At 42.1% G+C, this 22968-nt stretch overlaps 2 protein-coding genes across 3 annotated transcripts; both read right to left on the bottom strand.

Moving 5' to 3' along the window:
- Window positions 1–939: 939 nt before the first annotated feature.
- Window positions 940–11934, bottom strand: heca (hdc homolog, cell cycle regulator). Of its 2 annotated transcripts, none has more exons than XM_084083375.1 (5): window positions 11492–11934; window positions 6917–7958; window positions 4550–4716; window positions 2014–2168; window positions 940–1459 (listed from the first exon to the last, which is right to left on the bottom strand). In XM_084083375.1, the coding sequence occupies exons 1-5, from the start codon at window positions 11697–11699 to the stop codon at window positions 1295–1297; spliced, it is 1737 nt and encodes a 578-aa protein (XP_083939501.1). In that variant the 5' UTR covers window positions 11700–11934; the 3' UTR covers window positions 940–1294. The 2 variants fall into 2 exon arrangements, with proteins under 2 accessions (XP_083939501.1, XP_083939502.1); XM_084083376.1 differs by lacking the exon at window positions 11492–11934 and adding an exon at window positions 8892–9458.
- Window positions 11935–12373: 439 nt separating this feature from the next.
- Window positions 12374–17090, bottom strand: abracl (ABRA C-terminal like). The gene is made up of 3 exons (XM_084082458.1): window positions 17010–17090; window positions 16016–16081; window positions 12374–14837 (listed from the first exon to the last, which is right to left on the bottom strand). The coding sequence occupies exons 2-3, from the start codon at window positions 16074–16076 to the stop codon at window positions 14653–14655; spliced, it is 246 nt and encodes an 81-aa protein (XP_083938584.1). The 5' UTR covers window positions 16077–16081; window positions 17010–17090; the 3' UTR covers window positions 12374–14652.
- Between the last annotated feature and the right edge of the window lie 5878 nt (window positions 17091–22968).

Raw genomic sequence — 22968 nt, 5'->3', positions numbered from 1 at the left:
CCATCATCAAACCATTGGTGAACCACCAGACAAAGAAGCATTGTCAGAGACAGATCAGAGTGCATTAATTTTAAAATGCAATATCTATGCTCTTTATTGTTCCGCATTGTTTGCGTGGATTTATTCCCCCTCAAAATGTCTCCGAATTCTACACATCAGCTCTCAACCTGCTGGTGAGTTATTTATTGTCAATAAGAATATGCTTTGGCAGTGAATGTTGACTGCATGGAATGTCCAGTCCGACTGCATAAATAATTCACTGAAATTAAGTTGGTCTGACTAGGCTTGGTTGTGTACTTTGGGAAGAGAAGGCTTCTTGTCTTGTAAATTGCAACACCGTGCAAGTTAGGATGCAAGAATTCAACAATATACTAATACAGTGTTATATTTACAGTATGTAGTATATTTATACCAGTGTAGAACAATACACCATTATACCACTTTTTATGCTTGTACTGAAAGATGAAGGGTATAGGTATGCTGTGTGCTTTCTGTATCCTAAAGGGTCACTTAGTTGCATGCTGGTGTCACGCACCAAAAATAGCCAATCTACAAGCTCACAGCGCAACGCGTTGTATGCTGCCAACAAAGTATAAATCAGGCATAACTGTTCAACCATTACTTTCATTATGTCAATATTTTCACACCTCTTCCCACTCCCTGTTACTACTAAAATACCTTCAAATTAACTTCAAATTGTATGAGTGCAATTCATGAAAAGGGTCATGCAACAATATATAAATAAGCCTTAGGCACAAGCAGTTTTCATTGTTTTGTAACATCCTTGATTTTGATCGTATTTAATCAGATGAATAGATTCTACATCTGCTGCGTGTGTGTTTATGAGTTAAAGTGCAAGAAAGAGAGATACATGCAATATACAATGTACAATTTAAGTCCATTTCAGTAAAGATGATACAATGAAAAGAGCAGCACATATCGTTTTCTCCTTTACTCTCGTTTATTTTCAATTTTTTTTGTAAAAAAACAAACAAAAAAGCAAATTTGGCATACAGATTCACATTCACTTGTCACAGCTAAATGTGTTTGCTTAAGTGCCGGTTCCACATCCTTTACTGGCAAGCCACACCTCCCACTGAGATTAGACATACTGCTCTGGGACTTTCTAAAATTAGAGTCATACTCTTCCCCCATACATACAAAAGAAACAGTTTGACATAAAACAAAAACATTCAAAGCGTGGTATGGCCTGAAAAAATAAGTCATTTAGCCTAGACAAGTAAACAAAGAGAAAAACAACAGGAACTGAACTAGAATGCATGCACAACATTTGTCAATAAGCCTCAAGTACTTTGTAGGAGGAGAAGGGTTTGACGAAATGGTAGTCCAGGTTGCCGCAGTGAGGGCACTGCTGGACGTTGCTATACTCGGAGAAGTACTGCATCCCCACACGTACGTCTACGACCGGCTTACCACAGTGCTTACAGTTGAGGCGGGCCTATGTTTACAGGAGGGAAAAGATGGGAGTTTTTTGTCATTCATTGCAGACGCTTCATTCAATTCACCAGTCAGTTGATCCCAAATACCAAAACTCTACTGCTAACCCTTGTATGTACCTACACTCGAACCGTGGTCTCTTCTATTAAACAGGGTTAAGCCCAACCACAATGCTGTGCACACACACACACACACACACACAAACACACACGCACACACTTTGTGAGCTTGTTTCTACAGTATACTGTACGTGCCTTTCCATTATTATTGGCATCTTGAACTCTTTATGGCTTCTTTATGGATTTTGTTTCTCCTACGACATATACAGTAAAGGTTCCCTGGAATGGTATGGCACAGATATACTCTGACTTGACACTGGTCTCTCAACAAACATCTTATGTTATCGAATGTGCTTTTTAAAAAAAAAAGGTTTTCAAGGAACAGATCTGTGGAATCTAATGCTGTGTGGATGCGCTACCAACATGCTAGAGCTGAGGCTACTCTACAGAACTCCATCCCTGCACAGAGTGGGTCTTGCAGTTGTGCTGTATGTACCTGGCAACACGGTGAAGCAGCCAATATGTCATATGTGTACATGGTTCCCAGCTGGTGCCAGCTGCCGTCCCACCGCGACTTGCACTTGATGCAAACTATTTTATGGACTCCTTCCAGACAGTCCACACAGATGGCATACAGGTGCATCAGTCTACCTGTTAACAACGAAGAACAGTCAAAATGTTAGACAAGATAAGATAAATACAGATTATGACGCTGGCATGTCATTGGCTGAGGTTATCCAACTGAGGGCTGGCGTATAACTAAGCTTGAGCTGTAGGCATGGACTGATGCAGCTGAGGTTTGCTTACTGATGGTGACAAATGCTGCTGGGTGATCATTTGTTTATCACATACCCATAGCTTTTAGTCACAAAGATGATTAAATCCGCCGCAGCGAGGTCACTCACAGGACAGATCATTGTGCAGTGACACTTTGAGCTTGCGCTGATTGGTCAGCTGCTGCCGTATCTGATAATGGTAATAAGTCCTAGGGCTGACATCAGTAGTTCCCTTCTCAGTTCTTTCATCGCTCCACGGCAAATAAAGGCTGGATATGTGATAAGATAAGACGCATTGATTTCTTCCCATGAAGACCCAGGAGAAGTAGCCAGGGATATGATACAGATACAATGAAAACCTAGAATGAGGGGGGGTAATTCTAAAACTTAGCATTGAAAAGCACTTACGTCTATGATAATTCATCTTTTCTACATGTAGCATGACTATACACGATATTGAACACATACACCACCGGGACTTTTTTTTACTACAGCAAGCTTACCCAGTAGGCTACAGTAAGTCCTGGTAAACCCACCTAGAAAACTGACACAGAAGCAGAAGTGCTACCCAGTGCTATAACTGCATTTCCATTTCCCCAACGAATAATCATTATCCAATCAATCATCAGTTTATAACTTCCTCATGAGAGGAAGAACCAACTTTGTTCTCCATTGCAGGGCTCCTAGGGCGCTAAAGGATGCAATTAAGTAATTGAGACATAAAAAAACATAAAACACGTGGCATGCAGTGGTTAAATATCCGGACCCACATGTACCCGCAGCTTTCCAATGATTGATTTCTAAATGGTGAAAATAAACACGGCCCACTCCCCTTTTAAAATAATATAATCCATGGCCAAATCAACACTACATTACCATTTCTAAGAGTAGATTGTTATTCTAATAATGTTCATTCATCTGCTCCATTCACCCTGAGACAAAAGTATGCAAAAAAAGATTATATCATTATTCATTCTATATTATTATTCATTTATCTAATGAATAATGATGCTATTATGCATATCACTGATCATGCAATTAAATACAGTATGAGCAGATAAAAGAGGTCTCATTTGTCAGTTTGTTGTTCTAATTTATATTGCGAAACAAGGTAGTAGAAAGCCCTTCATGTCCAAATACATGTACACATTATGTTGTATGTATTAACAGATTCAAATAACATAACACATAGTTATTAGCTAGTCTTTTGAACATTATTAAAATGGAATATGCCCTTTCATATAGTGGTTACGATGAGCACCTGTGGAACCACACATACAGTAACAGTACTCTTAAATCTTTGCAGTGCCTTGCATGGCTTCCATACACGTTGAGCACATCTCACACATCTCTCCTTTTCAAACTGTTGATCTCAATAAACAAAAAAAAAGCAAATGCAAAATGAAGTGATGAATTCATTAATTAATCTGTCTTCTTTAGGAAAACAAAACATTGACTCATTGTCTGCACAGAAACTGAACATAATAGTTATAATAAGGGGCGGTGGCTCAAGGGTAGAGTGGCCGGTAGAGCGGCCTGATGAGAACCACAAGGTTCCCAGTTCGATCCCGGGCTCCCCCAGAGTTAGTGTCGAAGTGTCCTTGAGCAAGACGCAGAACCCCTAATTGCTCCCGATGAGCAGGTTGGTTGGTGCCTTGCATGGTTTCCTCCGCCATCGTTGTGTGAATGTGTGTGTGAATGGGTGAATGTAATGCACAAGCTATGTTAAGTGCTTTGGATAAAAACGCAATAGACACAGAGTCTAATAATGGTGTGGCTTCTCTGTGCTTTCAGACAGCTAAATTAGCTAATTTAATGAGCAGTTCAGGCTACCATGCATGCCCCGACATACTGTATAATAATAAGCCTACATCTTAAAATGCTAAATGAAAACATTTCTCCTGTTTTACTGTGGGGGGATTAATTGTTTTCCTTCATCCTTTTACATTGGCTATACTCACATATCTTGAACAAGCTTTGTGTGCCAACATTGATAACAATGCCTATGGAGCTTGGCTTTGTGGCAAGATGTAGGCACTTAGAAACATGAGCTGACCTGTGATAGGTCTACGTTCTTGGGGACAGACATGCATAGAGACAGACAGTTCGAGATGGCTAGGTAATGGAGCATGCCATAAAAAAAGCTTTAAAAACTCAATTTGTGTTGCCACCTGCTGTGCCGTTGTACATAATGCTGTTCCGATTGATAAAATCACAAGTGTCAGGTGACAATGTGACCTTGAATTTCATGCTGACCTTGAAGGTGGCAAGGGACGTCATACTCAATCTCGTCGTGGCGTGATGGGCTGAGGAACAGGGTCCCGTCCACCAGGGGAAACTGTTCAAAAACTGGCAGGGCCCTGTGACACAGGGCACAGTTGACCACATTCCGTTGACAGGCACTGAGGGCCGACAGGATAAACCTGGAGGGTGAGAGTAACAACCTCAGAGTCTGGGCAAAGTAGTGGAAAAACCAGTGGAGGATCCGGTGACTCTGCCGTCTGCACATGTTTGAAATACATAATTCAGCCATGGTTTACGTAGGGTATCCGTGTGGCATGTTCTGCTACTTGGCCATTGAAGATCAGAGAATTCCTACAATAAACAATAAAAAAAACTCTGCTGCCTATTCCATATCATGTCCATATGATATCAGACTGTGTGTGTATGTGCCGGGTCTTAAGTGTCCCTAAGCAAGACACTTAACCCCAAACTTTTCCGGGGCGCTGTATGAATATTGCCCACTGCTCAAAAAACATAACAAATACCCCAACAACAACTAAAGGTGGACTACATTGTTATTGCTGCCTTTTGCCACTTCACACAGAACTTGTGTGAGACACTGTTTTCATGGGGGTTAAACCATTTGGCACATTCTGTTAGCTGGCCCTTGAAGAGTGAAGAATTCCTACAATAAACAAGCAAAAAATCTCACATCTGCTGCCATCCATATCATGTGTAAATAAGAAGATATATAACTACTAGCTACAGTATAACATATTTCTATAAAGCAATTATAAGCAAGCATTAAGCACGCATTATTAGATTATTAATTAAAAAAAAAAGTATAATCTAATAACCCAGGATGGTGAAATATCTGCCATGAGAATAATATTTTTTATAATGGACCTTCTGCTTGCCTGTCATTGTCTATTAGTCCTGCATTGGGATTTTGATAGCATATACTGTATACAGCATAGACCTTTGTGCTGTGGTTAATGAGTTATATGATAGACTGATCTAGAAGAACTCATGATGACTTATGTACACGAGTTGCAGCCAAGGCCCCAGAACAGCGGTAGAACAGTGACGCTGCCGTCCCCTGGTGGTCAAATCTGAGATTGCAATACCTCTACATTTAAAACGTTACTGTACATGCTTCTATTGTCTGAAACGCTAAGTGCGTCTGCTCTATTGGCTCCAAAATTAGAGCCAATCCAGGAAGTAGAGGTACTTCCGGGTGCTTCATGCGCTTCGTGATCAACTTTCATTGAAATGAATTGGTGGGGGTGAGGCAGTCCGTCCTCTAGATATATTATATCTCTATGGTTGCATCGCGTTACAACCCATTGTGAGCTTGTAGATCTGCTATTTTCGGCGAGTGACCTCGTCATACAACAGATGGAGTATAAATTAAGCATGACATTGTCATATCCTACACCTCATCTTTTCTATACTTCACTTACTTGTCCGCATAATTCTTACCACATTACATTATAGCCAACTCCAGCGGTCATGCCAGTGTAGCTGACACTTTCTCTCCCTCTCGTACTCCCTGTCACTCAACCTCAAATCTTCAAATTTCATAACATTTTTAAATACTGTATGACGTACGGTTCAAGAGTTATTGGCCAAAACGTAAAACGGCCTGTTATAGTTCCATAAGGCTGATTTGAAAACGTTGGGGTGGAGTGTCTTCCTTGGCCTACTGGGAGTGTGCAGGTAAAGTTTGCACACACACACACACACACACACACACACACACACACACACGGACAAGAGCGAAAACATAATCTCCCAGCCTGTCGGTCTTGTGGAGATAATTAGTTATTGCGTTTATTTAAACTTTGACTGGCCCAAGCAGGTCAGTGGAACGTGCGGTCAGCTGATCCAGGGTGTTTCGGCCCCAGTGAGCCAGTTACAGATCCCTGTATAAAAGGTATTTACACCCAGGGGCGTGACGAATAATGATATGAAAATGTGTTGGCATTCGGCACATATTTAACATCAAACTATTCATACAGTTGATGCCTCATTTATACAGGATTATACCTTTATTTGCGGTGAAAAATCAACCTTGTTTCACAAATGCCACTTTAGCGCCACATAATATTCGTGTTTTGTGTGAATGCAAACATTCAGCGAGAATATCAGATCTACAGGCACACAATGCGTTGCTATGAGCTTGTACATCGGTTATTTCTGGCGAATAAATTTGGTGTAGAGGGAAAAAAAGGCGGTACCAAGTATAGTCCCCTGGTCCATTTCTACTTGATCTAAAACCACACCGGATTGTTATAAATGACTGGAAACATTCAAAAGCTGCTGAACTGAATGATGACTCATAGAGGAAACTAATATACAACACATGGTGCTGCTCTACCTCCCCTCCTCATTACACACCTGCGCAGATCCTCTCCCTGGCCGGCCTGCGCGTCGTCCTCCATGCGGACGTGGTAGGTGTTGAGCTTGTGGCGGGGGACGTGTGTGAGCAGCTCAGAGAGATCCAGCCTCTTGAGGAACTGCACTGGGTGAGGGTGTCCGCCGTCTCCCACCCCGCCGTGGGTGAGCCGGTGGGGCAGCTGGAGGGCGAAAGACAGAGAGAGAGGGAGAACGGAGCCGGGATCCAGGTGGGTGCCGCCACCGCCGGCTCCTGCGGAGCAGCCGGCACTCCGAGCAAGGGCTCCTCCTGCCAGCAGGTGCTTCCGCTGGTGCTCCAGATGCACGGCCGACTTGAGGAACTCTCCCAGGTGGCGGGAGCCCCGTGAGCCTCCGCCACCGCCGCCTCCCAGTGCCGCTCCGAACGCAGCGGCGGCAGCGGCCGGGGCGGGGGAAAAGAAAGTGAAGCCAGTGGGAGGGGACTGTCCCGGGGAGTCACAGGGAGACCTCTGTGGAGGCCCCAGGTTGAACAGTCCTCCTCTCTCTGTAGAGTTCTGACGGTCCACTGACTGCCGCCGAGGCAGTTCCTGACTAGAGGCCCTGTGGGCCATCTTTCCTCCTCCGACTCCTCCGACAGCCCCAGGTGGCTTGCTTTTCTTGGGTTCCTCGGGGGGGCCGTCTCCGGACCCCAAGCCCCCGGCCTTGGCCAAACTCCTGTCCGACGGCTTCTTCTTGCGGTCGTCCTGCGGCCGTCTGACCTGGTACCAGTCTGTGTCTTTCTTCAGGTGTCCCTGTCCACAGCGACAGGAGCAGAAGCGGAAAGCCAGGTCATAGCCCTTCTTAGTCCACATGTTCTGCCGACACTGCTTCTCGTTCCAGGAGCGTGCCCGGCCGATGCAGTTGAACTGGACTAGGATGGAGCTCTCCCACTCATAGAAGCACTGCAGGTGCATCCAGTTGCCGTAGGGACAGATCTCGCTGTTGCACACCACGCGCTGGTAGTCATCCTTTTCCAGGTCGATGGCACGGCCCAGGCTGCACACCAGAGGGGTCGCACAAGGGGCCTCTGCATAAGGAAAACACAGGAGAGGGGGGAATGGGTTCAAGACACGTTAGCGCACTGAAAATACATACAAAGCCAAATTCTATATTTAGCGTAAAAGTGAGGAAAGAGAGAAATTGAACAGTTCAAACCCTTTTAAGTTCAGATGACCTATTCCTCAACTAACTAGAACCACGCTACTGATGTTTCTGTTTTCATGCAAGACTTGAGGCATTGGTTCAAATGTTCTGTTCTTCGGATATAGAAATACCGTAATTTGTCAATTTAACATTACTATATCGTCTTGTGTGTGAGAATAGAAGTCTCAATATCTTAGCAACTTTGTAAACAACATCTAAAGACAACTTACAACACAAAATTTCAGAGAACAACTGAGGACTGGTACAATTACTATTGCTATACTGCTATATTGTGTGTGTGTGTACATTTCTCCATGTTGCACAATATCAAATAAAACTCATAAAAATGATTGTTTACTAATGACAGTTTACTGTGTGAATAACTTTTGTCGACCAGGGAGAAGAGGTTGATTAACACCTTTTAAGTAATGATGCAATTTATTATTACGGATTGTTGGGTGTGATACGACATCAGTAAGTATGCCTTCATTACAACATGCCTAGACAACATTGGAATCCAGCACTTCGATTCTGACAATGGCAGTGATATAAAAGGTGAATCTAATTTTCTTTATTTTTTATTGATCAGTAACTATGCACAAGAACAATTGCACCAGAGATCGCTACAAGCTTATTTGAGTCCCGGGGTACAATCACATGATTACAATACAAGACAATAAGAACATTAAAATATAACAAAAAATAATTCACTTTTGAGAGTGACAGTTGAGTGGCCCCCAAGCCTGCAGTGATTGTACTGTACTACAGTAAAGGTCACAAATGCCCCCCAACAAAAGCCAAATATCTTGTCAAAGACCTGGTTGCGAGCTGGTCCCCACCAGCCGACCACCGGAGTGGTGGGCAACGGTCTCACTCTCTCCTCCTGGCCTCCAGTACGGTGAAACCTGGCCCCAAAAGACCACATTCGTAGAACGCCACAGGGAGAGGTGTCCCAGAGAACGGGCACTGCGCACCTATCGGCAGCAAACTATCTCAATTGTCCGCTCATTGAAGCCACATCACCGACTAGCCTGAAGAAGTAACCAGCAGAAGAGGTTACTGGAAGTGATCGAATGAACTGCACAAAGTTAATACAACAACAGAACAGCCCTAAAGTTTAGTTTAATCATTAATTACAATATTATTAATAGTAATAAATGAGTAAACTACCATGCACTGGTCCTGTATGTATAGTCACAATACATTTTTATATAGTGACATCAGTCTGTGTGACACGTTGTTCTGACTCGTGCTCTTTCGACGGGGCCTTCAGGAATTGGGCTATTTTTGGACTTACTTTTTCCAAAAGCTCTTAAAATAGGAATTTGGGAAATGTTTTATATTTTATGACAAAGCAGAGGCCATATTGTTCCTTCCACTTCTACTTTTTATCTTAATAATATTTTGTATTTCTTATTTTTCATCTTGAGTTGCATCACTTTACACAATACTGTGTAAACAGTACCTACAAGGGTACTACCAACAGTATCTACGGTTAGATACTGTTATAGGCTACAATCATATCTAAAATGTAGCTAACAGAACTGTACCTATAACATTGCCTACTGTAAGATATACAGTAGCCTACCTACAACATACAGTACCTGCTGTAGGCTACAGTACAATATACACAGTACCTACAATATATACATTACCTACAACAGTACTGTACCTATACAGTAGCCTACCAACGGACATCTGTTCTTCACTGCACTTCATAGCCGCAAGGCGCAAGCAACTCTTCGATCCTATTTTTAATATCTGGAATCTAGAGTTGCAATACCAACCCTTGACAGCCGATACATCTAAACAGAAAAGTCCTATCTGATTGTATTAAACAACATTAACCTCACCAACATTGCAGCTGTAGTACGGAAGGCTTGAATTATCCTCAATCTGCAAAGTTTTTGTTCCATTAAAATCCACCGTAGACATGTTATGAGCTACTTTGTCAATACATTCCATGTATGTGAAACAGGTGTTACGCATGACGGTTGAGTGATTTTCCACGAGCACTTCCAAACTTGAACAGTTAGAAAAATGATCACCTGCACAGAATTACACAGAAAGTAGCTCTTAACATGTCTATGGTGGATTGTTATGAAACAAAAGATAGAACAGATAGAAAGAGGATAATTCAAGCTTTCCGTACAGCTGCAATGTTGGTGAGTTTAACGTTATTTAATACATTCAGATTGGACTTTTCTGTTTGGATATATGGGCTGTAAAAGGTTGGTATTGCAACTCTAGATTCCAGATATTAAAAATAGAATCTAAGAGTTGCAGCTGTGCACTTCAGCTGCACCTTCAAACACTGAATGAAACTGTAAAATCTGGACATCAAAGACTGGAGGATAAAGAAATATACAGTATGTAACCTTTTCTGCTTTTCAAAGCACATTGTTTAGCCAACATGTGAATCAAGGCTATCACTTTCTTGACAGGCCACAGAAAGTCACCTAGGTGTGATGCCAGCATGTAGCCTACCTGCAATGCACACATTTATGTTTGCGTGTGAGTGATAGGGGGAGAGGGGGGGGCGTGTCTAAAGATAAAACTTCCATACACACACAGAGCCTAATACAATAATGCCTGTGCTACTTATCCGACTCACGAGGCAATCCCTGTCGAATGGACACAGTCAAATCCTGTGTTAATGTATCCATTTGTAACAACAGTGTACAAATAACAATTTCATGTGTACACTCTCAGAGTTAAAAATTAAAAAAGGTGCAATCCGTCACGTGGAAGACCATACCGCTTTTATTGCACTTATGGGCTTCAGGCAGTACTGCTTGTCAACCAGTAGGCAGGTGTCCTACTCCTATCCTATCCTCCTAACACGGAGTCTACATTTCTCAATGGGAGTGGGGAGATCATCTCGCCACAGTGCAGTTGTACAAGTTATAACATATTCTACCAAGCATTTTGGTTTAAATAACGTCACGTAGCCTATTCATTAGTTTGAAATAAGTTCCGGGTTGCAGCTTTAGCAGCGCTCAGGCTTTGACTGTGAAGTTGAACTTGAGTGCGCAGACGAGCAGTGAGGATGTCAGAATGACCCTTGAGCGACGAGGCCACGACCAAAACACTGCACACAATGTGCACGTCACGAAAACGACACAACATTGCACACTTGCACTGCACGGGCCTTGTTGTAGCTACGTTCGAAAGATGTCGGTCACAACAGAACAGGGCATTCGTGCATGTGCGGACAGACGTGCATTTGACATTCAATCCTGCCAAATGATATGGCATCAATTGAACAATTGATGCCATCATTGTTGAGTACAGTACATTGATCTTTAGTAACCTCCTACGCAGCGTTGCGATGCAAACACCCACCAGGAACAAGAACTTCTTCAGGTATGCAATGATGGCCCACCACCACCATCGCGATTGTCCTCCTATACTTACCACTTAAAGTGCGTTCGTTTCGAGGTGCAGCAGCCGTCGCCCCCACCAGCGGTGCTGCTGCTGCCGCCGCCGCCGCCGCCGCCGCCGCGGCTGCGCCTCCTGTTGCGGCCGCGCCGCTGCTGCTGCTGCTGGCTCCATTTTCTTGCTCATCTCCACTACTGTTGGTGCGCTTGCTTTTCTTCCCCTTGTTGCTCTTCTGGTTGGGCATTTTACACAGATCCCGATATCACTATTTAAAGCCTAGCCACTATCAACAACAACTGTCAGCGACGTCTAACATTTCTGTGGATTCCATGATGTCGAGGCTTCTCGCCTTCACGACCCTGCAGTTTTCTTTCTCTCGATTATGAATGTGGTGGTATGACGGTTTCAATAAAAAAAAAACACAATCTAGCTTTTCTGCACTTGTGACAGCAGTCTATAAGGTAACCTATCCGAGAGAAGGCGTGTCCATCTCTTGTTTTGATTCCTGCTCAAGAGAATCGGTCAGACGCTGTTTTCCACAGCCGCCGTGACGTAGGACGCAGGGGCCCCTCCCCCTGACGCTAGCTGTAAGGTTGTTATTATTAGCACGAGAGAAGCAGGGAGTCCCAACTTCCAAAGCATGAGGGGATGTTGATGATGGACTCCAATATAACTATTTTGTATTTGTCACATTATAGTTGTATTAGAGTTTTGCAGACATTTATTTCTTAAGTCTATTGTGGTAGCACATCCAGACAGTAGGTACCGCATCATATTTTGAGACAGGATCAGTTCTTGACCCAATTATCTCTTCATTTCCCCCGTCTTTCTTGTTCATGTTCACCCTGAATACTAGTTCAAAATGTGAGGTTTTGCTCATCATAATGTGCAAAGACATAAGATGAACCAGGCATCAAAGTAGTTTCAAGTTTTTATTTAATGTTTTAATTTCTTGAAGCATATCGCACAGTAATAGAAATCTCCATTCTCTTAGGAATTGTGTCACTGCCAGTACAAAAGACAACAATGGACTCACATCACACTCGATCACACAAGCAGGCAATGTATCAGAGAAATGTCCAGAAAAGGTGAAGTTGCAGGGCTCAAGTCTTTCATTATGTTATGTGCAAACTAAGCTTCCTCTCCCCCAAAACGAAACTTTCCATGGAGATTATATTTAGTATGTTTAAGTAGTACAACAGTGAAATTAGCTTAATTCATAGATCACAAGCTTGAAACCATTTCACTTTCATTCTGATGTGTAGTCTCTTTGCACAGCTTTTTTTGACACCACCTCAAAACCAGATTAGTGCTTTGCCCATTCATTCCGACCTGATGGTGACACCCTGAACCTGGATCCTACATAATAATCACAGTCATTTACTTTTCGGTTAGATTCAGCAAGTGAAAATGAAATGTTGAATGTAAAACAAATAATAATAAAAGAGGAAAATAACTCATTCAGCTTTTCTGACCTCATTCCACTGTTAGAATCAGTTGCAATTCTTGTAAATATAAATTAAGTTTTAATGGTGAAGATATTTCTCTTCATATTCATTCTCATGTTCATATTTTCAAAGAAAAAAAGTGAATTAACCCAAAGCACCAGAACCCAAACAAAAATAAATAGGCAAAAAAAATGGAATGAGTTGTAAGCCTTTTAAAACATAAGCCTACCACACAAAGTGTGGAACGGAAAAAACTAAAATACTAATGAACCTCTAAATACACTTCTTGTGTTCTAAGTAATACGTCTACGTGAAGTCACAGGCCAATTTAACATTTTGGTTGTGGTAGTTAAGTCCTGAGAGACATTACAAAACCAACTTCCCTGTAGTATTGCAGTGGACATACAAAGGCAATGTTTTGAGTGTGATTAGTAGAGAAAGACATGTAGACATAAAAAGACGGGATAGAAAGCACTGTATGACAATTGCATGAATACAAAATGTAAATGTGGAAAAGTCCGTTTGAAAAACACTTGCAAATCCTATTATTCCTATTAAGGATTTATTTTTGAATTTCAAAGGAGTTGGCCTAGGAATGTCATATTACAAAGTCCACAAGAGGTAGTAGGTATGATCCATGTAAACAATAAATTGAAGTGCCTCTTTTGATGCCACACACTAATTAATAGTGGACTCACCACTATCCTATCAATTTTAGAGTTTGGCTTCCAGAAAAGCATACAAAGAGTACAATCATTTTGGATTTTAAGCCCTTAAGGTCTGTTTAAATTTGTACAACACAGATTACTTATTTCTTAAATCTAGTCTAAATATTGTGCTGTATGCATCATATCCATCCTTCCACACCATAATCAACATTGGGGCACATGAGGCAGGCATTTGGTACAAATAGTCATGGTATAATTCCACTCCTGGCCACACACAATAAAATTACTATAATGTATATGTTATACAAAATGTTAAATTCTGGACCTGTGCATCTGTAGTCCTAAAAAGTATATCAAAATGCTTGGCTGACATTTTTGGTTGATGGAATGGCAATGCCTGAGAGATAGAGAGACCGATTTTTTTTCATTACTTGAAAACACATGGCTGTCATTCAGCCCATAACCCCCTGCCAAGTGCCACCTTATGCACTTAAATTGTTCTAATTGAGCTTTGCATGTGTGGGTGATGAGGTAAAAGCCACCAAATCACTTGAAACTGTCCACCGTCATCATATTTGCATGATTTGATCTCCGGCAATAGGGGCATAGAGGCAGATCTGTTTGTAAAATACTCTCAAATACTGTACATTTTTCCTGCAATAGATAGTGTGTCTGGCATGGTGAGCAAAAAAAAACATTCATGCAGTAATGGAAACTAGTGCAACTGCTTTGTTAGTTCAAAGCTGCTTGTCCATTATACTTGCAAATGCAGAGCCTTTCCCATGGAGCAAGTTAGACAAATCTATAATGGCAATCCTTTCAAATGATTGGCAATTGACACATTTTATGTACAAATTAGGATGCACTGATCTTCGCAGACCTTCATTAATCACACTTTGACACAGCATTTCATGCAGCACCTTTCAGTGTGTACTTGCTGCAAAACATTGATATACCAGAAAGCGTTATATCTGCTTTTTGGCACTCTCACAGACAGCTCACAGACGATTGCTCAAAGTATTTGAGAGGATTTCATTTGAGCCAGATCTGCCGGGTGCGGTCTGACGGCCGCGTGCTGGTCTCAGTCCTGGAGCAGAATGACGTCTACGTCATCGTGGACCCCCTGGAGGAGCAGCTCTCCCTGGAACGTCACCACTTTCCTCTTCTTGGCGGCCTTCAGGGTTCCCACCAGGGCCTCAAACAGGTTGGCACATTTCTCGTCACTGAACAACACTCCAAACTTTACACTTGTTTTTCCATCCGCATCTGAAATTACATTTTAAATAGATTTATTTTATTTTATTCTTTAATAGTTGAGCCGTGTGCGAACTGACGCAAAGCTATAGTAATATGTTTGACTGTCTGCATATCACTGTGACACAAATCTGTCCACCAGAGGGTACCGGAAACTCAGCTCAACTATGCTCACCTCTAGGCTGCCTTATTAAGAGTGCAGTGGAAATAAAAAAGCAAGAAAGACAGGATGGAGAAGGGGCAGCATAGGAAAAGTGTCCTCCTCTGTCTAAACAAGTGTAAATGTATGTATGTTCCATGAGAAATTGTTTTACATGGAATGTAAAATGTTCTTATGTGCATACATTGTGCATACATTGTCATTAAATGTTGCTGACCCACTTAATGTGAACCTCCTGTCAAAAAAAGCTACTTCTATTGTTATTAAGTGTTGACCCACTTAATGAGAGCCTCCTGTCATAAACAACTATCAAATGCCACAGGCTTTACAGAAACACAAAAAATATGAGGATGAAGTATTACAGAAAGCTTGTACAGAAATAATTTGAAGTCAACTCTGATTGATATGTGGCAAACAGCAAGACGATGGAGTGTTATGAACAAACATGAGATGTTCAGCTGCTCAGACTGGTTGAGGGGGGGTACTACGTATGAGTGTTTGTACATACAGTATATGCGTGAGAGAACATAACAGAAGGAGTAATCAATATAGCTGTCTGAAAACTGGTGTAACATGACAAGCATCAGTGAAGAGACAGAAGCAACAATGGACAATGGACTTGCCACAAACAGCGATGGACTTGTACAGTACACAGTCCACAATACCTCCCCCTGTTTTGTCACCAAGTCACCAAGCCTAACGAGGCAGAAGGATCAAATTTGTGTTGATTTCAGAAAAAGAATTACTTAATTGCAGAGTCTGAAAGAAAGGATTTAAGTATATATACCATAATATACTAATGGTTGGTCCACTTAAATAGCTTTAAGTCTCCAAGTGGCCTTGGTTTGTAACTTTCTCAACTTAATTGTTGTGATTTAGCATCTATAGTTATAACTTGAAAGATCAACTGGACCCACATCTGTGAAGATTTTTGCAGAATATATCCCAAGAATGATGAAAAGTATAGATGAGAATTGTGCATTTCATATGGTTACTTTTATGATGATAGATGAAAAAGAAATGTACTTACTTTTGCTGCCAAGGCGCTGAATCTCTTCCACAAGCAAAGATATTTCATGTTGGACATTCATCGTGACTACAGAGGGGACAAAATCAAGATTACAGTACTTTAAGGTCATGAGACATTAAATGCTTTAAGCCAAGAATTCAAGACGTTAAATAAAGCTTGCTTTGTCAACATGGAACAATAATTTGTATTACTAAGCAAGGGAGTGTGTTAAGGAAGGTGGTATGTGTGAATGTAATTTGAATTGCTTAAATCTCTGAGCAAGTTGAGCAACAGCAGTTAAACAGGCTAGATACTGTGTGAGGTAATTCATTTAACCTGTTACAACAAGCAGTGGTGTAAAGTAACTAAGTACATTTACTCAAGTACTGTTTGAGTACACTTTTGAGGATTTTTTACTTCACTGGACTGGAGTATTTCCCATTTTCAATACTTTGAGTAGGCCACTTTTACTTTTGGTTCTTCAAGTATATTTTGATGCCAATACTTTTACTCAAGCAAATTTTGAATACCGGGCTTGTACTTGTGACAGAGTATTTCTACAATAGGGTATCAATACTTTTACTTAAGTAAAACATGTGAGTACTTCTTCTTCCATCACTGGGTAATTCATTTAACGTGTCACAACGTGAAGGAGACTGAGATATCAATGCGGAAGTGAATGCACCGCCGCACACAATGAAGACAAATTGTTCCTGATCGATTTGTGAACGATCGATGACCCCGCTTCTTCAATGGAACAATGTTATACTAAACTGTGCGCGCCTGGGCGGGATAAATATGAATTCATATGAATGAACGCGTGACAACAGTGATAATGTTAGATAACAATAGCCTGTGCAACCAGGGCGGATTCCATAGGGAGGACGGAGACTGAAACAAATCGTGTTAGAAATTAGAAAGTCAGCCATTTAAAATAACATTATGCTGGTTGAATGATTTACACGAAAGCATCCGATTGCTCTTAATACACCGATAGTTTAAAATACGCATTTACCTGACTGCGAAGGGCTCGGTTGTCTCAAAAGATGCAGTGGATGAGTGGAACTGGTAAAACGAGTGAGCGACAGCGGTGCAATGTTGCCAGGTTGTGCAAGGGAACTTAAGTAGCTTGGTGTATGAAAACAAGCCCAAAAGAAGCGAAAATAGCCGATAAAAATGTAGGAATATTTTCAAATCCACAAAATCTTGTATGGGGGTCTCTGGCACAAAATATTTTCATAAGGTTGGGTCTACTGCAAATATATATTATTTTTTGGGGGTCCTTGACATGAATATGTTTGAGAACCACTGGTTTAAACAACATTAGTGAACAAGCCTAAATAAGCAACTATACTTTAGAAACAAGCCCAAAAAAACGCAACCCACAGCTACCAATAATTTACAAGCAACTTTACAGAAAAACAAGCCCATGGTCGCTTATAATAGGCGGATATGGCAACGCTGCAGCGGTGCGGTGGAGATTGTATGCTCGTGACGTCAACGTGACCCATGTCCATATACGGGTAGGAGGAGAGAAGTGAAGCTTCTGAATAGTTCTCAACATGAGGTCCGGGGATCCCCGAGCGGACCTTGAGGGGGTACCGCAGCTAGCAGTGGTGGAAAAAGTACTCAGATGTTTTACTTAAGTTAAAGTATCAATACTGCAATGTAGAAATACTCTGTTACAAGTAAAAGTCCAGAATTAAAGAATTACTTGAGTAAAAGTAAAAAAGTATTGGTATCAAAATTGTACTAAAGTACCAAAATTAGAAAGTACTAATTATGCAGAATGTGCCATTTCAAATGTATTTTTATACATTTTAAAATGTATAAAAATCTTTTGAAAATAGCTGATCTACAAGCTCACAATGCGTCAGACGCATTTGAGCTTGTAAATCGGCTATTTGGCCGAAATAGGGCTGAAGTGGTTAATGTAGCCTATATGTTTTGGTAATAATAATCAAAATCTACCATGTAACTCGTAACTAAAGTTTTCAAATAATTGTAGTGGAGTAAAGTACAATATTTGCCTCTGAGATGTGGTCAGAGTAGAAGTAAAAGTACTGAAAATTGGAAATACTCCAGTAAAGTAAGAAATACCTAAAATTTGTACTTATGTACAGTATTTGTGAGTAATGTACTTAGTTACTTAACACCACTGCTAGCTATTATTGATAGTAAAACGTAATTATTACATTTAGAAGAGTAGGGCGTACAATAATTACTTTTGATCAGAGTTCTATACTGTCAATGTTAAATATATAGGCCTAATAGATTGAAATAATCAATATTGCTGTATGAATAATGAGACCAGGGTGGCCTTGCACCATGGCGGGTGTTATGCTGACACCCTGGAACTATCCCACCATTAAAATGGTTGAAATCCAGGAAGGAACCTGCCTGTTCTCAGCAGAGTCTCAAAGTCTTAGTCAGCTGTCCTTTTATAAGGAACTGAATGACACCAGGGTCAAGGAGGGAAAAAAAAAAAATATTGCAAATATATTCTACCCACACAGGCACAGCCAACCATCTGCTCTGAATGTTATTTTCTGGAATATATCAACCCACTGAGACCTCTTCCCAAGAGCTGTCAACCTGCTAACTCAGACTTCACTATCACACCCCAAACCATTGCAACCTCTGGACTCTTCTTAGACATTATCCAATAACTTCCAGTCACAAATATTTGCCCAGTAATTGCAGTTTCTACTCAAGTCTTTAGCTGGTACTAACTACTTTCACGCCTTTCTCTCACATTTTTCAATATGACCAATATGTTCAAATGTATCAACACACTGCTGAACCCTGAGGTATATGTTTATTAGTACATTTTGAATCTATCCCTTTGCTTTGTGAAGCCCTCTGTCATATTGTAGTCTGTTACGTTTTTGTAACAATGTTACCAATAAAACCGCTTGCATTTATTAAGCTCGAAGTCAAAGGCTGAACTGAACAACAAACAGTTCAGTCTTGAAATTATTGGACCCATGCTATGGGCAGGGACGGATTAAGACTAAAGATTAAGGAGGCCCCTGGGCCAATTATCTTATAGCCCCCCCACCACAACAGCACACCCAGGGTAGGCACACAAACACACTACTTGAGGTAAGGCATGTGTGGGTTAAGAAAACACCTGTAGATATTTTATCATCCGGCCTGGGGGCCAATCGTGGCCCGCAGCTTCCTTCCTAATATGCATTATTTATGGCCCACCAGTAGGGCCAATGTGAAATTCAAACATTGTCATTTTGGTGTTTTGAAATTAACCTGGGCAGATAGGCTATTTCTCTGTAGAATTTGTAAGGATTCCAAAATGCTTGTTTCTTGTGTTGTTCCTCAAAGTACGCATAGAGGAGGATCTCAAGTGGGGTACACACACCACGAACGTGAGGAATAAGGCCCAGCAGTGATTATACTGGTTTTGCCGCCTGAAGAAGTATGGAGTTATCCCCCGCATCCCCAGATTGTACTACAACAGCTCCATTGAAAGCGTGCTGTCAGGCTGTGCTGCAGCCTGGTATGGAAACTGCACTACCCGAGAAAGAAATAATCTACAGTGGGTGGTGCGGTCAGCATAATGGGAGGCGAGCTCCCCTCACTCCAACTGTACAAGAGGTGCAGTCAAAGCTCAGCGCATCATCAAGGGCAGGCACCAGCCTAGCCACAAACTGTTCAAACCCCTACAACGAACGCTGCCTGGCAAGGCGGCCTAGTATCAAGGGCCAGACCACCAGGTTTATGTACGGTTTCCGCCCGGCTACCATCAGACTGTTGAACAAGGCATGACCACTGCCTGTCATCAGGCTGGCCTTGGACTTTTGGTTTCCCCATGGACATACCTGTGGATAATACCAAATAATAATAGTAAAAGCAACTTTTTGTGGACCATGTGGTTGAACTTGACACTTCCTTGCACCTTAATCTCATGCACAAACGCACTGATACTCTTTTTGCACCTTAATATCTACATTATGAACAGTCAGCTGCTATGCTCATGCACCTATACTAATGACCCCCCCAGCATCTTTCTTTTCTTTCTCTTTCTGGAAACAATGAAAAATACATTTCACCCACTGTTTTACACCTGTAAACCTGTGATGTGACAATAAAGATGATTCTGATTCTGAAAAGGCTATTGATATGGCACTGTAGCTAAATAAAATTGTTGTAATGTGATGCATTTGTATGTGACTTTGTTATGGTCTGAAACATGACAGGAGATGTAGTCTGTCCTAAGGTATTCTCCTACTTTCAAATATGGCCCTCTTTAAAAAAAACACAGTAACCTACAGTATTTATATGATATTTATTTGCATCTAAAATATAATAAAAAATCTTAAAAATCAGATGGCAAGGAGGGGACTTGCATTGTAGACTGAGGGGCCCACATATTTGAGTATTAACCTATATTTAATATAATGGAAATATTTACCTCTGGTAGTCAAGGGCCCCTTGGCAAGGCCATGGGGACTGGGAGTGTGATCTTCTTGAGTGTCAGTAAAGGATATAAGTAAATACAGTATCTTGTTCCATTAATGGTGCATTCATATTGCTCCTTTATCCAAGGCACTTTACAATGGATGTTACATTCAGCCATTCACACACACATTCATACACCGATAGTGGAGACAACCATGCAAGACACACTTCAACACTAACTCTGGGGGAGCCCAGGGTCGAACTTCGGCCGCTCTACCTCCTGAGCCACTGCCGCCCTATTAAAATTGAATTCTTGTCTATAGTGTTTTAAAGGTTTCATGGTATTTGCTTATCAAAAAAAGACACAACTTTCCTGTCAAGTATTCTTTTTGTAATTAATGGTTTGTATTTAAATAATGTGTTCTAAATGAAAATACTTTTGAATGGCTCAAGATGGATTTTAATACAGGCTAAATATCAAACGAATACCTTGTTGTTAAGTTGTAATAACATATATATTATACTAGAGTTTCGGGGGGCTACGCCCCCCTCAACCCCAGCCGCGCACGGGGCCCAGCGTGGCCGTGTGTATATTGGGGGACCCAAATCGCCGGAGTGAAACTGTGGAAAAGTTTTTTTGAAAAAGGAAAAAATTTGAAGAAATAATATTTGTTATGTTTCAGGGGGTCCACAGGGGGTCCGCGGACCCCCTGATGGTGCACTGACCCCCTGTGGAGTGTTGGGACGCGCGGGGACACCCCTGGAACATTGCGGACCATTTCGGTGTTTTTTTTTTTTTCATGAAGGTGGTTGCTTGTTTCTGGCGCAGGCTGTGCAAACCTGGCAACCCAGCGCATGCTGCCGCACGTTTAAGTGGCGTAGCGTCATGAGGGTCAGTGGGGCCGTGGCTCGGTCAGTGAAGACCCTGTAGTGCGGATGATATGTGGCATAGAGGGGCAGATTGTAAATCCACAGAGGAAACATCCGTGGGCTACCATTGGTTGAGCGATGTGTGCGGTCGCCCTGCGGCCCCTCCTCCTCCACCAATGTGCAGTATTGAGAGCCCTGACGTCACAACAATTGGAGCGATGGGCACTGCACTGTGGTTGGTTAGGGTACACCTAGGGCCCAGGTAGAACCCAGTTAAAGGCTGCATGGGCAAACCCAGTTAGGACCCGCCTTGGTCCCACATAAACATGGCTAGTTGGGGCCCACCTAAGGGCCAGGTAGAAGCTACTTATAGCCTGCATGGGCATCGCAGTTGGGACTGAAGTGGATGCCGCTGACATTGCTGACATGGGGTCCATATGGTTTAGCCCACCTTGAAACCATATGGGAACTACGCTGGCATGCTGGCTGTAATGCAAACGCTGCATCATACCTGCAGTGTGTAGTTTGATGTTGTGTGTGTAGCAGATATACCTGCAGTGTGTAGATCAATGTCCATAGGAAAGTCAATGCCCAGCAGTGTTTTTTTTCCCTAGCAGAGTTTCTAGTGTCTCTGTGTCTCTGTGGAAGAGGTTGCACATGAACTCTGCAGCCGCACTGAGGCGCTCCAACACAAACACTCAGACATTAAGCTGCTTCACACAACAAACATCAGCAGCACGCTGCTGTTTGTCCAAAAGACACAATATCTCCTCTCCCACCGACGTCATGTGTTCATTTATCGACAGCCGTACAGACTCCTTTTGACACATGTTACGTCGTTTATCCAGCTCTCACTGACTCTCCACATCGGGCTGTTATTTTGCTGCGATCAAGTCAACGATGTGAGAGATTAGCTATCACAGACGGACGGACAGGGGGTGAAACATAGTCTTGCGCCATGCCTTTCGGCCTGGCGGAGACATTAAAAAACCGAAAGTAAAGGAAATGGCCATTTCTGCAACAGAAGTAGTCAATAAACTATGCTATGAAAACATGGGCCACATTGGCAAAGAATGTAAGAAAGAGGCAATCATGTAGAAAATAGCCGATCTCCAAGCTTACAAAGCCTCTCAACGTGAGGCGTTTCGAGCTTGTAGATCGGCTATTTTCACAATATTTACTTGTGGAACGGAGTCAAACAGAATGGGGGGGTCCCAGATCAAGTACGTGTATTTGGGGGGGGGGCGTGAAAGGGTTGATAAACACTGCTCTAATCGGAGCGAAATTATCTGAAATTACTACATGACCATAATGCAGGCTAACATGCGTTGCACGGGGCGGTCCTGGCATTACGTTAGTTACTGTAGTTGCTGTGGAGCTACATAGTTCTCCAGAAGACACACACAAACATACACCATCTACAATGGACGAACTGAGCAGCAATATAGACATTCACCACACGAACGTGCATTGTTGACAAAGTGATTGCACAGCCGCTGCAGGCATGACAAACAGGTTAGCGTTAGCGACATGGCAGCTATCACAGCGCCCTGTCCGTCGTGCTGCAACTGCCTGTGATGGCTACAGCAGTAACAGCAAGCTGTCTGCGATGCCATTGTCTGGAGACTGCTCTTAGCGTGACACGACCAATGAGAGTGAGCGCTGTAGTTGTTGCTAAGATACGG

This window comes from Gymnoscopelus microlampas, assembly GCF_963454915.1.
Source record: "Gymnoscopelus microlampas genome assembly, chromosome: 16".
Classification (NCBI taxonomy): Eukaryota; Metazoa; Chordata; class Actinopteri; order Myctophiformes; family Myctophidae; genus Gymnoscopelus; species Gymnoscopelus microlampas.
The sequence above is the reverse complement of the archived record's forward strand: the minus strand, read 5'-3'. Positions and strand labels throughout refer to the sequence as shown.

Bases quoted from the DNA above. Each gene is read 5' to 3' on its own strand.
- abracl (XM_084082458.1), bottom strand. From the start codon at position 16,076: ATGAATGTCCAACATGAAATATCTTTGCTTGTGGAAGAGATTCAGCGC. The intron at 14,838-16,015 runs GTAAGTACATTT...ATGTAATTTCAG, and splicing joins TCAGCGCCTTGGCAGCAAAA to ATGCGGATGGAAAAACAAGT.
- heca (XM_084083375.1), bottom strand. From the start codon at position 11,699: ATGCCCAACCAGAAGAGCAACAAGGGGAAGAAAAGCAAGCGCACCAAC. The intron at 4,717-6,916 runs GTGTGTAATGAG...CTCACCCTCCAG, and splicing joins CAGGGAGAGGATCTGCGCAG to GTTTATCCTGTCGGCCCTCA. The intron at 1,460-2,013 runs GTACATACAGCA...CTGTAAACATAG, and splicing joins CTGCTTCACCGTGTTGCCAG to GCCCGCCTCAACTGTAAGCA.